The 16,911-nt window shown below is 49.7% G+C and overlaps 1 protein-coding gene across 3 annotated transcripts in view; it reads right to left on the bottom strand.

Annotated features, from left to right (window-relative positions):
• Nucleotides 1–229: 229 nt before the first annotated feature.
• CDC42BPG (CDC42 binding protein kinase gamma) overlaps nt 230–16,911 on the bottom strand; it is a 66,041-nt gene continuing 49,359 nt past the window's right edge. For all 3 annotated transcript variants that reach the window (XM_024100331.3, XM_065553036.1, XM_065553037.1), the window contains exons 26-36: nt 10,828–10,909; nt 10,190–10,406; nt 9,714–9,776; nt 7,824–8,411; nt 7,298–7,395; nt 6,768–6,852; nt 5,546–5,666; nt 4,479–4,596; nt 3,883–3,997; nt 3,405–3,490; nt 230–1,396 (exon numbers count right to left, since the gene is read on the bottom strand). In XM_024100331.3, the coding sequence (XP_023956099.2) occupies nt 1,331–1,396; nt 3,405–3,490; nt 3,883–3,997; nt 4,479–4,596; nt 5,546–5,666; nt 6,768–6,852; nt 7,298–7,395; nt 7,824–8,411; nt 9,714–9,776; nt 10,190–10,406; nt 10,828–10,909 (1,639 nt within the window). In that variant the 3' untranslated portion in view covers nt 230–1,330. The remainder of the gene's footprint in view (nt 1,397–3,404; nt 3,491–3,882; nt 3,998–4,478; nt 4,597–5,545; nt 5,667–6,767; nt 6,853–7,297; nt 7,396–7,823; nt 8,412–9,713; nt 9,777–10,189; nt 10,407–10,827; nt 10,910–16,911) is intronic.

The following is a 16,911-nucleotide window of genomic DNA, read 5'->3' as shown; positions in this document are numbered from 1 at the left end:
TCCCAGAATTAATTCCTGTTTGGTGTAAAAACGTCCAGCAATGGAAAATCAGTCCACAATTCTTGGACAACTGTTCCAAAGCTTAATCACCCTCACTATTAAAAACCTGTGCCTTAATATCACCCCCCCCTTAAATGCACCCACAAGCCAGGATCCTTAGAGTATCAGTTGCCTCTGTCCCTCTTTCAGCACATCCTCCCTTGCTGTATAGAACAGAGCAGACTGCAAATCTTTGCACAGCATTTAATGGTGCAGTTGTCCAATTATTTACACATTTGCTTCCTAAATAAATCCGGTCTTTGACCCACCCTGTACCTTTAAATAAGTGTCCCCCAGAATTTGAATTCCTGGAAGGATTCTCTCCCCTTCCTTTGAATGGAAATAGATAATCTTTGGTTTCAGCATCTCTTGGTTCTTGCAGGACTATGAAAGGTTTAAGGAAACACTGAAGGAAATACAACCAGGATTAAACAATGTCGTGACCATTCAGCAAAGCAACCCAATCCCTGAGTAGTTCAAAAAGAACCCTGGATATACAGTGGCACAAGACGATCCAGATAGAGCCCTGTGAAACCAGATTTACGCCAATGGATCGATACAGGTGATAATTGAGATCCGAATCTGGCCCAAGCTGGACTAATTTCTGTTAAACAGCAGTAAAAAAAAAAAAAAAAAAAAAAAAGCAGAATCCGTCCCTGATTCAGATGGCTGCTAGGATTTGGGGATTTCTTGGAGAAGCAACACCCCCACCACGATCTTTGATGCTTTCTGCTCTAGTGGTTCCAGGTACTGTGATAGTACCACCCATGGCCAGCAGGGTGTGCTCTTCAGGCGATGCAGCTCCGACTCCCCAGGTAAGTTAGGGTGCACCTTCACCTGCTTCCTTTCAGGCTTTTCACCACTTGGGGCATCATCCCACTGCGCTATCCAGAGGCAAAGAACGGAATGCAGCAAGGCGGCGCTATTCTCCCTGGTGAAAGCATGCATGTGTGAGGGGGATCTTTCTTCACTTCTTTTAACACTTAGCGGATTGCAGCTTCTTCTCTCTACAGGGGTGTCTCAGAGACAGTAAGTGGTATGTCCCGGGGCAAAGGTTTTTTGGGTGATGCATGGGGGGCAGAGAGATAGGGGAGATCAGGTGGAGATATTTTGGTACCAACATTTATGTATTTCAATACAGGATGGACAAATTCCCCAGTTGCAGAGCACAGCCTCAGCGAGGGGAATGTTCCACTGACGGCGGCGGTGGCAGCAGCATTACAGCACCTTGTGGTGTCTCCGGCTAAAATACACAGATTATCATGTGGTTTGTGGCATCCGTCCTGCCACCTTAAGAACTGGAGCTCCCCTGGCTGGAGCTGACAGAGAGGTGGAGGCTGCGGGTCTGATCTGAGATCTGCAAGGAGAGAGAGAAGAGTTAGGGTGGAGGGGGACCACCAAAAGCAAGGAACTGGCACAGCAGGGCAGCCTGTGATTACCACCATGTGGGTTACAGAAATACCCAGAGGCACCAATCAAAATCGGGGCCATAAGACAGTTATTGTTTGCTTCATCATTAAAAACATTCCCGGTGACCAGATACTCAACACAACTAATATTAACAACAAGGGGGAAGGAACACAGGCCAAAATAGGGAAAGAACAGGTTAAAGAATATTTAGCGAAGTTCGATGTCTTCAAGTCAGCAGGGCCTGATGAAATTCACCCTTGGATGCTTAAGGAACTAAGTGAAAGCAATCTTGGAACCGTTAGCAATTATCTTTGAGAACTCATGGAGGACGGGTCAGCTCACAGAGAACTGGGGAAGGGTAAATGAAGTCCCTATTTTGAAAAAAAGGGACCAAAGAGGACGCAGGGAGTTACAGACCAGTCGGGCTAATTTTGATACCTGGAAAGATATTCGAACAAATTAGAAAAAATCAGTTTGTAAGCACCTAGAAGATTAAGAAATAGCCAGCATGGATTTGTCAAGAACAAATCGTGCCAAACCAACCTGATTTCCTTCCCTGACAAGGTTACTGGCCTAGTGGCTAGGGGGAAGCAGAAGATGGGATTTATCTTGATTTCAGTAAAGCTTTTGAGCCAGTCCCACATGCCATTCTCAAAAGCAAACTAGGGAAATGGAATCTAGATGGAATTACTGTAAAACTGGATGAAAACCTGAACTCAAAGAGTAGTTAGCTATGGTTCACTGTTAAACTGGGGGGATGCATTTAGTGGGGTCCTGCAGGGGTCTGCCTGTCTTGGGTCTGGCACTGTTCATTATTTTCACTAATAACTTGCATAATGGAATAGAGAGTTTGCTTATAAAACTTGTGGATGACACACCAAGCTGTGGGGGTTGCGAGCACTTTGGAGGACAGGATTAGAATTCAAAACAACCTTGATAAATTGGAGAACTGGGCTGAAATCAACAAGATGAAATTCAATAAGACAAGTGCAAAGTTTTACGCTCAGGAAGAAAAAAAATCGAACACAGAACTATAAAATGGGGAATGACTGGCTGGACAGCGGAACTGCTGGAAAGGATCGTGGGTTAGAGTGGATCACAACTTGAATGTGATTCAACAATGGGATGCAGCTGTGAAAAAGGCTAATATTCTGGGGTGTATTAATGGGAGTGCCGCATGTAAGACACAACAGGTAACTGTCTCACTCTGCTCAGCACTGCTCAGGCCTCAGCTGTGTCCAATTCTGGGTGCCGGGCTTTACGAAAGAGGTGAACAAATTGGAGAGAGTCCAGAGCAGAGCAACAACAATGATAAACGGTTTAGAAAACCTGACCTATGCGGAAAGGTTAAAAACCTGGATATGTTTAGGCTTGAGAGAAGAAGACAGAGGGGGGACCGGGTAACAGTCTTCAAATATATTAAGGGCTGTTATAAAGAGGATGGGGAGGAGGACAAGAAGTAATGGGCTTAATCTGCAGCAAGGGAGATTTGGTTAGATATGAGGCAAAACTTTCTAACTCTAAGGGCAGGTAAGCTCTTGAATCACTGTGATGGGAGGTTTTTGAGAATGGTTTGGACAAACAGGTGTCAGGGATGCTCTGGTTTTACTTGGTCCTGCCTCAGTGGACCAGTGCTACAGTAGTAGCACCTAGAGGCCCACTCTGAGATCGGGGCCCCGTTGTGCTGTCTGAGGTGACAAAGGGTGAAAGGGGAATCAAGGCACCAAGAAAGGAAGGGACTTGCCCAAACAGCAGGTCAGTGGCAGACCCAGGAACAGAGCCCAGGAGTCCTGACTCGCAGCCCAGGACCCTCACTACCAAACCAGGCTGTCTCTTGAAAAACAGCTTTAAGTATTAGGGTGCTGCAGCCCCTCACCTTTCAGTGGGGTGATGCTGAGGGTATTGGCAAGGGAGGCTTGTCCCTCAGCCAGGTCTGGCTGCTTGGGGTCTCTTACCTCCGTCAGCATGTCAGTGCCTGTGAACAGGCCCTGTGGGGAGGTGAAGGAGTCATCAGAGATGGAGCTGCCCGACTTACGCTTCGCTGCAAGGGAACAGAGAGCTGTAGTCACTGGCTGGTGCAAACCTTCCCAGCTACTGCACAGGGAATCTGGGACCACCACCAGCCTGGGTCCTAAATCCTGGGATAGAACCCAGGAGTCCTGGTTCCCATGCCTCCCACCCTAGCCACTAGGAATCCTTGTCCTGTTCTAAAGGGCTCAGGGTCCCATTGCAATTCTGGGTCTTTGAACGTGGCCTCAGGGGATTTGGGGTGCATGGGGATGCAACGATCCACAGTGGTTAGAGCAGAGAAGCACAGCTAGTCTCACAGGACTTGCTGTCCCCTGGGAAAGTAATCCCACTCTGGGCCAGACAGGACCTGAGAGGTGTCTCCCTCCCTGATTCATTCCCCCTCCAGTCGTGGGATCCCTTTACCAGATGCAGAGTCCCCCAGGGCGGTGTCGCTGCCCGAGGACGATGGGTGCCGGGTCTCGGTGAAGCTGCGCCGACGCAGCTTGGCCTGTGACTCCCGTCTTTTCTCCTCCTGGGCCTGCGAGACACAATCAGCATAGCGCTGAAAGCCCAGAAAGGGGAAGCACAGAGGCGGGGGGAGAGCCCGGCTCAGCGTGGGGACATCAGCAGGACGGAGAGCAGAGGCAGAGGGTGCTCGCCAGGTAACCCCTCCCGCCACACCCCTCTCGTTGTTTGCTTATATCCCTTCAAAGAGGTGACACCTCCAAGCCCAGGGTGGTTTGTTACCATCAGGTCACCAAGCGCCCACCGGCGACAGTCTGTCACTGTAGGGTCACCAAAGGCTCACTGAAAGGGCAAGTTTGTTATTGTAGGGTTGCTCCAGCTCACCCAGGCTGGCTTGTTATTGTAGGGTCTCTTGCGATCACGAGGGCTAGATTTTGGTAAACTCTACCCTGGCAGAAGATCCTGCCCTCTCTGAAAACCCAGAGCTGGCTGTAGCCCCACCCCTGCCCTGGGCAGCATCTCATTGGCCGGGTTGCCACCCCCTCAGTGCTCACCATGGGCAGGTCCTGCAGCCGGTGCTGCCCGTCGCCCGGCCCCACGTGCACCAGGTGGTTAAAGTTGGTTGGGCCGGAAATGAGTTTTGACCTCACACTGGGGTCTCGCATCATCTCCCTACAGGGGGAACAGAGAGGAACAAAGAATAGCTGGAGCATGCCCTGACCGTGGACTCTGCAACACCAGCAGGGGGGGCATGCTTACAGACAGACACACATGGGGGTGGGGGACATGCTTACAGACAGACACACATGGGGGTGGGGGACATGCTGACAGACAGACACACATGGGGGTGGGGGACATGCTTAGACAGACACCTGGGGGGACATGCTGACAGACAGAGACACATGGGGGAAGGGGGGACGACATGCTGACAGATATGACCCAGTGCCCCAGATCGCAGCACCCAGCATGAGGAGCCGGACCCAGCCTGGCTGGACAGGAGCCACCACTGGGGGTGAGTGCGGGTCAGGCTCTCCAGCTGTGTGAACATTCACGCTGTACACCTCCGTTTGTCACCTGCGTAACGTGCTCGGAAAGGCACCATACATACACCTGATGGCTTTGGGGGGGAGTGGGGCAGTCACTTCCCTGCCCCCATTAGCTCTGCCACTGGACTTAAGGTGCTGGCCACAGATTCAGAGGACCTCACTTCAGTTCCTGGCTCTGCCACAGACTTCCTGCGTCACCTTGCCCAAGTCACTTTTCCTTTCCTATGCCTCAGATTCCCCCCCATAACATGGTGAGAACTATCTGCTTGTCTGCTCAGCCTATGAGTCCTTCAGAGCAGGGACCATCTGCATTGCACCAGAAAGGATGAGTTGTAGGCCTGAAGGTACTACCGTAATAGTACTAACACCACACACATCACAGTGGGACCCTTATCGGGATTGAGGGCTACAGGCACTACCGTGATCCGTACAGTATTCCCATGAATACAAACAGCATGTGCACCATGCTAGCTAGGATGGAATGACAAGCCTCTGTCACCCTCCAGGCTTCCGGGTGAGAACAGGAAGATAGTGCAGGACACACACACCTCCCCCACACCCCACCCTGGCCTCACCTCCTCTGCTGCTGTCGCTCCTCTGCTGATATACGGAAGGAGAATTTCCGCTTGTTCTTGGTCCTCACCAGCTGCCGCCGGGTGTTGTCTGTGGTCTCGGGAACACTGAATTCGTCCTGGTCTGGAGCAGAGGGGCGAAATGAGGTTGCGAAAATGGGTCTACTTGCAGTTACACAATTCAGCCACTAGGTGCCCGGGTCTCCTGGGCTAGTGGCTTGGGGCACTGGAACGGGACTCATGAGTCCTGGGTTCTATTCCCGAGACTGCCATTGACCTGGGGCAAGCCCCTTCCGCCCTCTGCGCCTCTGTTTCCTTTCCCAGCTGTGTCCATTCAGCCTGTGAGCCCTTCCGGGCAGGGACTGTCTCTCACTGTGCGGCACAAGGGGGCCCCCTAATCTCGGTCAGTGCCACAAGGCACTACTGTAATATTAGCAATGGGACCCCAGTCTCAGCTCGGACCGCTAGACTCTATCATAAAGCTACTAATAATGGAGAGCACATAATGGGGCCCTGATCTCTCTCTGGTGCCTCTAGATCAGTGGTCCCCAAACTGTGGGGCGCACCCTGCAGCGGAGCGCAGAGGAAGATTTGGGAGGGTGCGTGGCGGGTCTGGGGCAGCGTGATAAGGGAGCGCCGCTCTGCCCCCAGCCTCACCCCCCAGCTCCTGACTGTGGCCCAGCCACGGCCCCGGCCACCGCCCTGCACCCGGCCTTGGCTCCCAACCATGGCCCGGCTCCACTCCCGGGCGCAGCCCCAACTACGGCTCCTGGGAGGGCCGGGGAGATTATATTAGGGGCGGGGAGGGGAGGGGGACAACTTAAAAAGCTTGGCAACCACTGCTCTAGGTGCTACCGTAATAGTTTTAATAATGTGCACATGATAATAGGACCCTAATAGGACCTCTAGGAGCTGCCATAATACTGCTACCATAATGTTACTAGTATTTGCTGCTGTATGGAATTCTAGATGGCAGTAAGATTAGCAGCCCAGGCGCACTGCCAGAACCAGAACTGACCCATGAACCCACATCGCCTGGTATCCCATCTCTGACAGCAGCCAGTGCCTGGAGCTGGCACCAATCGGGAGTAGCTCCCTTGACTTCAATGGCTCTAGTCCACATTGCGGTCAGTGTAAATGAGATGGGAAGCCGCTCTGGGGCTGAGCCCCCCAGTGTTCCGACTGGGCGGCCTGGAGCAGGGAGCAGAAGGGGGTGGGTGGTTACCTGCAGACTTGTTCCTGAGATAGGTCAGGCGCACCTTCTCGCTGCCATAGGTGCAGATGGAGCCCTCGGAGTTCAGGGACCGCACCTGAGTAAGAGAATAAGAGTCATTCCCAGAAGGCTGCTGTTCCCAAGGAGCTGGTGGGTGGCAGGTCATCGCAACCTCCTATGCTGAGGTGCAGGGAGGTTATGGCAGGTGCCCAGACTTCAAACAGAGAGATGGTGGCAGAGCCGAAAAGAGAACCCAGGCTCCCAGCATGACCCTTTTCCAATCACTAGACCTCATTCCTCTCTCAGCACTGGAAATATAAACCAGGAACTCTCCCAGGCCCTCTCGGCTCTAACCATTAGAAACTGCTCCTCTCCCAGAGCTGCGAATGGAACCCTGGCTCCCAGCCCCATTAAATAGTCCATTAAAATAAGAATGAACCAAGAAAAGTTTTGCTGAGCTTTATCGGCCTATCCGTCCCACATTCACCCCAGACTTGGCTAAATCCTGGGTCCCGGGGCTTGTTTCCCCCTAAAAGCCTCACCTTCTTCAGAGGGACTGTCTGTATCCATTCAGCCTTCCGCACATCAAACACATCCAGGGCGTTCTCACTGAACACACTCAGGTAGGGGGCGCTGTAGCCTAGGAGTTGAGAGACCAAGGGCATTTTAAACCTGCATGCAAATCCCAGCCAGTACAGCTGTCAGTTCCCTTGGGTGCCCACTAGAGGGCATCTGGTCATTGGCCTGTCAAAGACGGGATACTGGGCTAGATGGGCCCATAGGTCTGATTCGGGGCAGCAGAGGGTTGTGGTGTGACAATACCGGGCTAGACGGACCCACAGGTGTGATCCAGGGTGGAAGGTGAGTGGAGGGGGAAGCTACCAGGCCAGATGGCCTCACGGATGTGATCTGGGGCAGCCGGTTCTGGTGATGGGGCATTTGCTGCCCCTGCTGGAGAGAACAGAGCTCCCCTCTGCTCCCTGCATGCAGCATCTTTGAGAGCAGGAACCACCCCCATCTGCCCTTGCCTGCCCCAACCGCCCTTGACCCCACAGCCCCGCCACTCACAGCAGCTCAGGGGGGTCGCCGGCCACATCAGCTCCTGCTGCCGCGTTCTCCGGCCCTGCCCGTCCACGTAGAGCCCCAACCCACTGAAGCACAGGATCAGCTCACTCAGGCTGACCTCCACTGCCCGCAGGGCCTCCATCTGGGCCACGGACGCTCCACGGGGGTCCTCGGGGTGGGGCAGGTGGACGGGAGCCCCCTCGTTCAGCAGGGGGTAGAGGGAGAAGCCCGAGGGGTAGCCTACGCAGAGCCGGTCGCCCATGATGTCCAAGCACTGCACGTAGCCCTGGGCCTGGATCTCCTTGATGCGCCGGGAGTGGGGCCGGGAGTGGGTGAGCTGGTAGCACAGCACCTGGCGCTTGGAGGCCACGCACAGCACGGAGGTGGTTCCCCGGCAGATCAGCCCTGACACCATCGTCTGGCAGTTCTTGGTCTCGGCGATCTTGGTCCCCGGGGATTCTGGCGTCTCCAGCTCGACCCAGGAGAAGAGGCGCACGCTGTGGTTCTTGCCGCACAGGACTGAAAGCACCTGGGCCTGGGGGGAGACCAGGAGCAGCTGGACCCGCCGGCAGTCACCCAGCTGGAGCACCTCTGCAAACCGAGACAAAGGATGAGAGTCAGAGATGTACAGTCACAGGGGGGCTGCATTGCCAGAGTGCTATGGAGGTTGACTGGGAAGGGAGATACTTATCTCAGCTACTCACCCGTGTAAATCTGGAGCAATCCCTGATTAAATCCAGAGTAGCTCAAGGAGTCACACTGGTTTGTAACGGAGATCAGATTCTGGCTTGGCAGAGTTACAAACAGGTGTAAACCCAGAGTGACCCTGATTAACTCCATGAGCTACTTTCCCTTTGCAGTGGTTTGTAACCTAGATCAGAATCTAGCTCAGTGGACTTCTGTTGAGTTACAAACTGGTGTAAATCTGGAGTGACTCCATGAGTGACTCCAGATTTACACCAGTTTGTAACAGAGACCAGAACTTGGCTCAGTGGACTTCTATCAGATTCATGTATAATGTCAGGGTCTGACCCAATGGTCCAAAATAAAGTCAGTGTATAATGGACTTCTGTGGAATTAATCTTGATTTATACCAGCATTTAAAGTCAGATCAGCATCTGGCTTAATTACCTAGAATGGATTACTCCACATTTACTCCAGTGTGTAACTGAAATCAGAATACGCTCCAGTGACTTCAGTGCAACTACTCCAGATTTACACCAGGTTTGTGACCAAGGCTGGAATCTGGCTCAACAACTTGACAGCTACTTCAGACAGCATGTAATCGTGGTCAGAATGCAGTTCTGAGCCCAGTGAAGTCAATAGAGTCACTCCTGATTTATACCAATGTGTAACAGAGACCAGCTCTGTTTTAATTATCTCAAAATGAACTACTCCAGACTTAAACCTCGGTCACTGAAATCAAAACGTCGTCCCTAAACCCAATTCATTGAGTGAAGTCACTCCAGATTCACACCAGATTTAACAGAATCTGTCTCATACCCAAGATGTACCCCCCTGTTCATAACAGATTATCTATATATCAGAATTACTTAATGGAATTACTCCTGACTTACTCCAGTTTGTAACCAACAATAACATGTGCTCTTAAGTCCACTGACCTAAGTGCAGCTACGCCAGATTTACTAGCCATTTATATATAACAAGCAGTATAACTAAAATCCAGTCTGCCTCAAGGATTTCTCTGGGGTAGCTCCAGATTTACACCAGGGTGGAACCAAGATCAGAATCTGATCCAGAGCCTTAACTAGTGCCAAGTCAGGCCAGCCAACTCTTCCCCGTGCTGGGCCCCGGACCCACCCAGCTGCACGCGTGTCTCATTCCAACCCCCCTCCCCATACGCCCGTGAACTCAGCCCGTGACAGCTCTTACCATTGGTGTGCAGATGAATCACAAACAGCCCCTCTTCGGTTCCCAGCGCGATTCGCTCCCGGTCTGCAAGCAGGACAGGGACAAGTTTCAGAGCGAGGCAGCCTGGACGTGGAAAAGGCTAGGCTGCACAGGCTGGCTGGCTCCTCCCTGTGGGCCCTGACTGCTCTCAGACGGCAATACCCCCTAGGAAGCTGAGGGGTTTTATTATTCCCCATTTACAAAGGGGGAAACTGAGGCAAAGGCAGGTACAGGGACTTGCCCAAAGTTATAGAAGTCAGTGACACAGCAAGAAATAGAATCCAGGAGTCCTGACCCTCCCACACCCCAGTCACCCCCTGCTCTAACCTACTAGACCCCACTTCCCCTCCCAGAGCCGGGATAGAACCCAGGAGTCCTGGCTCCCAACCCCTCCCCTCACCCAGCAGACTCCACTGTCCTCCCTGGGTGATCTGTCCTTGCCTCCTATGCCAGCTCACCAATGACAGCAGCGGAGAGGGCCTGTGGTATTAGCGGCAGGCCATTGTCATAGGCTTCCTTCAGGATATAGACGGAGCGGTCCTGGTGCCGGTTCTCCTGCAGGATCCGGTGCAGCTCCACCAGCACCTGCACCCACTGCTTCATCTCGGCCTCACTGTCAGCCAGGAGCAGCAGGGAGCTGGTGGTGGGGGGCGTGGCCAACTGGGAGGATGTGATCTATGGGGAGCAGGGGAGGGCAGCTTAGCGTTGTTCTAAAAGATGCAGATGTTTAGCGCTGGATTCGGAGCTCAGCTCCCACAAAGTCAATCTGGGGTCACCTCCCAACTGCAGTGGGTTCAGGGCCAGATTCGGATCTAAGCTCCCCTGGGTCAATCCGGGATCAAGCCCTTACTACAATGGGGCCAGGGCCAGATTCTGATGCCAGTTACTCCTGGAGTAAATGCAATGATGCCAGCTCTGCACCATTGATATAACCGATTAGCACTTGCCCATTGCAATAAGGATCTGACACACAAGACGACTGAGATGGAACTTGCCAGACTTAGTCATGTGACCCGGGCTGGAATGACGCCATTGCAGAGCTCTGCTGCTCTGGCCCTGACCCAAGATTGTAAGTGTCCCGACTCCCAGGACTTACCCGGAATATGCAGGGCACGTCCTTGTTGCTGGCATGGATGACGTCTGAGGCCAGAACCGACGTCACCGAGAACTGTTCGTCCCTTTAAAGAGAAGACGAGAGGCATCAGCACCAACCAGTGCAGCCTTCCCAGCTGCACCTTACAACACCCCAGTGTCAGCTGCTGTGCCCCACAGAGCAACTGTAAGCCTGGGAAAGAAGAGGGATGTAGATTTGTTCACTACAGTCACAGATTTTAAGGCCAGAAGGGAGCATTTGATCATCTAGTCTGACCTCCAGTACAGCACAAGCCAGAGAACATCACCCAGTTACCCCCCTATGGAGCCCAGTCGCTTGTGGATATCTTCCACAAAGGCAGCGAGGCTTGATCTGAAGACATTCAGAGGTGGAGAATCCACCACCTCCCTTAGGAGTTTGTTCCAAAGATTAATCACCCACACTTGTGAAAAAAAATGTAGCTTATTTCTAATCCATTTGGCTTTAACTTTCAGCCATTCATGGTTTTTCTGCATTTCCCCGCCAAATTAAAGTAACTGGTAGCAGTAGTAGGCTTTTAGCCTCAGTGTGGACGAGGCACACGTTTTGCCACTGAGTTCTGCTGCTATTTGTTGAAAGTGGAAGAATGTCAAGGAAGGGAGCATGCTCTGCTGGTTATAAAAACCTTCTGCCCATGACCTCCCCAGCCTCTCTGAATTTTCCTCTGCTCCTATTCCCCATCAACAGCAGCAGAGGGGCATCAAGAACAAAAAAGAGAGAGCAGGTGACTGATAGAGAGTGTGGATGGGGTGGGGGACAAATAAACAGTGACAAGTTTTTAAAGTGCTTGTACACAAATGCTAGAAGTCTGAATAATAAGATGGGTGAACTAGAGTGCCTTGTGTTAAAGGAGGATATTGATATAATAGGCATCACAGAAACCTGGTGGCGTGAGAACAATCAATGGGACACAATCATTCTGGGGTACAAAATATATCGGAAGGACAGAACAGGTCATGCGGGGCCGGGGGAAGTGGCACTGTAGGTGAAAGAAAATGTAGAATCAAATGAAGTAAACATCTTAAATGAATCCACATGTTCCATAGAATCTCTATGGATAGTAATTGCATGCTTTAATAAGATTATAACAGTAGGGATCTATTATTGACCATCTGACCAGGACAATGATAGTGACTAAGCTAAGGGAGATTAGAGAGGCTATCAAAATAAAGAACTCAATAATAGTGGGGGATTTCAATTATCCCCATATTGACTGGGTACATGTCACCCAGGGCCGGCTCCAGGCACCAGCTTGGCAAGCAGGTGCTTGAGGTGGCCAAAGGGAAGAGGCGGCACGTCCGGCTCTTCGGCAGCGGGTCCGTCGGCCCCTCTCAGAGGGAAGGACCTGCCGCCGAATTGCCGCCAAAGAAGAAAGTGGTGCGGCTGAGCTGTCACCGATCGCAGCTTTTTTTTTCCCCCCGCCGCTTGGGGCGGCAAAAACCCTGGAGCCGGCCCTGATGTCACCTCAGGAAGAAATGCAGAGACAAAATTTCTCTATACTTTAAATGACTGCTTCTTGGAGCAGCTGGTACAGGAATCCACAAGGGGAGAGGCAATTCTCGATTTAGTCCTGAGTGTAGCGCAGGATCTGGTCCAAGAGGTAACTATAACAGGACCACTTGGAAATAGTGACCATAATATAACAACATTTAACGTTCATGTGGTGGGAAGAACACCTCAGCAGCCCAACACTGTAGCAATTATTTTCAGAAAGGGGAACTATGCAAAAATGAGGTTAGTTAAAAGGTACAGTGACTAGAGTGAAATCCCTGCAAGCTGCATGGACACTTTTCAAAGACACCATAATAGAGGCCCAATTTAAATGTATAAATGGATGCTCTATATGCATCCGAAGAAGTGGTGAAGAAGTCCACGAAAGCTTATGCTCTAATAAATTTGTTAGTCTCTAAGGTGCCACAAGTACTCCTGTTCTTCTTTTTGCGGATACAGACTAACACGGCTGCTACTCTGAAACCAATTTAAATGTATACCCCAAATTAAAAAACACAAGTAAAAACTAAAAAAACGCCACTGTGGCTTAACAACCATGTAAAAGAAGCAGCGGGAGATAAAAAGGCATCTTTTAAAAAGTGGAAGTCAAATCCTAGTGAGGTAAATAGAAAGGCGCATAAACACTGCCAAATTAAGTATAAAAATGTAATAAGAAATCCCAAGAGGAGTTTGAAGAACAGCTAGCCAAAAACTCCAAAGGTAATAACAAAATGTTTTTTAAGTACATCAGAAGCAGGAAGCCTGCTAAACAACCAGTGGGGCCCCTGGACGATCGAGATAAAAAAGGAGCACTTAAAGACAATAAAGTCATTGCAGAGAAACTAAATGGATTCTTTGCTTCAGTCTTCACGGCGGAGGATGTTAGGGAGATTCCCAAACCTGAGCTGTCCTTTGTAGGTGACAAATCTGAGGAATTGTCACAGATTGAAGTGTCATTAGAGGAGGTTTTGGAATTAATTGATAAACTAAACAGTAACAAATCACCAGAACCAGATGGCATTCACCCAAGAGTTCTGAAAGAACTCAAATGTGAAATTGCGGAACTATTAACTAGGGTTTGTAACCTGTCCTTTAAATCAGCTTCTGTGCCCAACGACTGGAAGATAGCTAATGTAACGCCAATATTTAAAAAGGGCTCTAGAAGGGATCCCAGCAATTACAGACCAGTAAGTCTAATGTCTGTACTGGGCAAATTAGTTGAAACAATAGTAAAGAATAAAATTGTCAGACACATAGAAGAACATAAATTGTTTGGCAAAAGTCAACATGGTTTCTGTAAAGGGAAATCATGTCTTACTAATCTATTAGAGTTCTTTGAAGGGGTCAACAAACATGTGCACAAGGGGGATCCAGTGGACATAGTGTACTTAGATTTCCAGAAAGCCTTTGACAAGGTCCCTCACCAAAGGCTCTTATGTAAATTAAGTTGTCATGGGATAAGAGGGAAGATCCTTTCATGGATTGAGAACTGGTTAAAAGACAGGGAACAAAGGGTAGGAATAAATGGTAAATTCTCAGAATGGAGAGGGGTAACTAGTGGTGTTCCCCAAGGGTCAGTCCTATTGAATAAGACCAATCTTATTCAACTTATTCATAAATGATCTGGAGAAATGGGTCAACAGTGAGGTGGCAAAGTTTGCAGATGATACTAAACTGCTCAAGATAGTTAAGACCAAAGCAGACTGTGAAGAACTTCAAAAAGATCTCACAAAACTAAGTGACTGGGCAACAAAATGGCAAATGAAGTTTCATGTGGATAAATGTAAAGTAATGCACATTGGAAAAAATAACCCCAACTATACATACAATATGATGGGGGCTAATTTAGCTACAACTAATCAGGAAAGAGATCTTGGAGTCATCGTGGATAGTTCTCTGAAGCCGTCCATGCAGTGTGCAGTGGCAGTCACAAAAGCAAACAGGATGTTAGGAATCATTAAAAAAGGGATAGAGAATAAGACGGAGAATATCTTATTGTCCTTATATAAATCCATGGCACGCCCACTTGAATACTGTGTACATATGTGGTCTCCTCATCTCAAAAAAGATATACTGGCATTAGAAAAGGTTCAGAGAAGGGCAACTAAAATGATTATGGGTTTGGAACGGGTCCCATATGAGGAGAGATTGAAGAGGCTAGGACTTTTCAGCTTGGAAAAGAGGAGACTAAGGGGGGATACGATAGAGGTATATAAAATCATGAGTGGTGTGGAGAAAGTGAATAAGGAAAAGTTATTTACTTGTTCCCATAATATAAGAACTAGGGGCCACCAAATGAAATTAATGGGCAGCAGGTTTAAAACAAATAAAAGGAAGCTCTTCTTCACACAGCACACAGTCAACCTGTGGAACTCCTTGCCTGAAGAGGTTGTGAAGGCTAGGACTATAACAGGGTTTAAAAGAGAACTAGATAAATTCATGGTGGTTAAGTCCATTAATGGCTATTAGCCAGGATGAGTAAGGAATGGTGTCCCTAGCCTCTGTTTATCAGAGGTTGGAGATGGATGGCAGGAGAGAGATCACTTGATCATTACCTGTTAGGTTCACTCCCTCTGGGGCACTTGGCATTGGCCACTGTCGGAAGACAGGATACTGGGCTGGATGGACCTTTGGTCTGACCCAGTATGGCCATTCTCATGTTCTTATGGGGGCTAGAACCCACAGAATCTGAGAACATCAACTACAAATTAATTTCTCAAACACCTAAAACAACTCCACCTCTTTGTCTAAAAGATCATACGTGCCTCTATTACTTGGGTGAGGGGCTGTATTAATAATAGAGCTGGACAGGACGTGCAATTTCTGTTCTCACCATTTCAAATTTTTTTAGTGCAAAACTGGGGGAAAAAACAACAAACTATGAAGCTTTCCGCAAAATAAAATTTTCAACAAAATAAATAATCTTCAAAAAATGTAGTTTAAAGAAATCAAAATGTTTCAGTTGGATTCTGACTTCTTGTATTGATTTATTTTTTAGAAAGTGATTTTTAAACAAAAAGTCATTTCAAAACTCAAGGTTGAAATGTTCCATTCCAAAAATGTCAAAATGGAATGTTCCAAGCTAATGGACATACTGTTCCCACGCCCCCTGCAATGAGACTGTGTTGAAATCAACATGCTCCCTGCCCTGGGAAGTGTCAGCATTTTCAGTTGGACAAACATGTCACGGGGAAATTTTCAAGCGGATTCAATTTTTAATCCAGATAAATGATGTTTTCAGGTGAGCCGGCAGATGTCCTCCGCCTGCTAGCTTCTGTGGGGGCGCCTCTCCTTAGCAGCACCATGGCCTGAAGAGCACCCCCTCCAACTGAGCTCTGCTAGCCTTTTAGCACAGCCAGGCGCTCATTAGTCAATTAGCTGCCAGCCTAGGCAGTTAATTGCTCACAAATTGGCTGAGATGGGTTCATTCCCCTTAAAGAAGCCCTAAACAGGGCCAACACCCATTAAAGAGACCAGCCACCCCATGATAGTTACACACAGGAGGTCACTGTCCTGCTCTGCTCAGCATGGTCAAGGCCTCAGCTGGGGTATTGTGTCCGGGCTGGGAAGAGCAACAAAAACGATCCGAGGTTTAGAAAGCCTGATCTGTTGGGCACGTTCAGTCTAGAGAAGAGAAGGCTGAAGGGGGACCTAGTAACAACCTTCAATAGGTAAAAGGTTGTTACAAGAAGGACGGTGGAACAATTGTTCTCCGTGTCCACCGAGGGTGGGGCAAGGAGCATTCGGCTTGGTTTGCAGCAAGGGAGATTTAGGTGGGAGATTAGGAAAAACTTCCAGGATGGAACAGGTTACCGGGGAGATGGCAGAATCCCCATCACTGGAGGGTTTTCAGAACAGGTTGGACAACATCCGTCAGGGATGTTCTGGGTTTACTTGGTCCTGCCTCAGCGCAGGGGGCTGGGCTTGATGATCTCTCAAGGCCCCTTCCAGCCTGACATTTCTACATAACCCTGTGCTGGGGAAAGAGATTGCTACCGCCCATGGTTTGGGCACGCTGCCTTCACTGGCATCAGAGTGTAGCCTCAGCCTTAGCTTCAACCTGAACTGATATCAGCCTCCCAATATCAGCCGTTCAACCAGAATGTGTGTATGTCAAGTGGCACTGGACCTGGTAAAGCCCAGTCACTGAGGGGCCGAGAGCTAAACAACACTGCTGCTCTTCCCACGTACGAGGTGGTGTCTCTCCAGAATTGTTGGTTTATTTGAAACACAGAAATCTTGACTCAGAATAGGGAGGTTCCGTTACTTCTGTATTTGGCCCTGGTGCGATCACTGCTGGAGTACTGGGCCCAGGGCTGGGGCCCACAATTCAAGCAGGATGTGGATAAATTGGAGAGAGGTCAGAGAAAAGCCATGAGAAGGATTAAAGGGTTGGAAAACCTGCCTTGCAGTGAGAGACTCCAGGAGCTCAAGCTGTTTAGCTTAACAAAGAGAAGGTTGAGGGATGACTTGATCACAGTCTATATAGGATGGGGCTCTTCAGTCTAGCAGACAAAGGTGAAACAAGAGCCACTGGCTGGAAGTTGAAGCTAGATA

The sequence above is a fragment of the Chrysemys picta genome, chromosome 7 (assembly GCF_011386835.1).
Source record: "Chrysemys picta bellii isolate R12L10 chromosome 7, ASM1138683v2, whole genome shotgun sequence".
In the NCBI taxonomy this organism is placed as follows: Eukaryota; Metazoa; Chordata; order Testudines; family Emydidae; genus Chrysemys; species Chrysemys picta.
The sequence above is the reverse complement of the archived record's forward strand: the minus strand, read 5'-3'. Positions and strand labels throughout refer to the sequence as shown.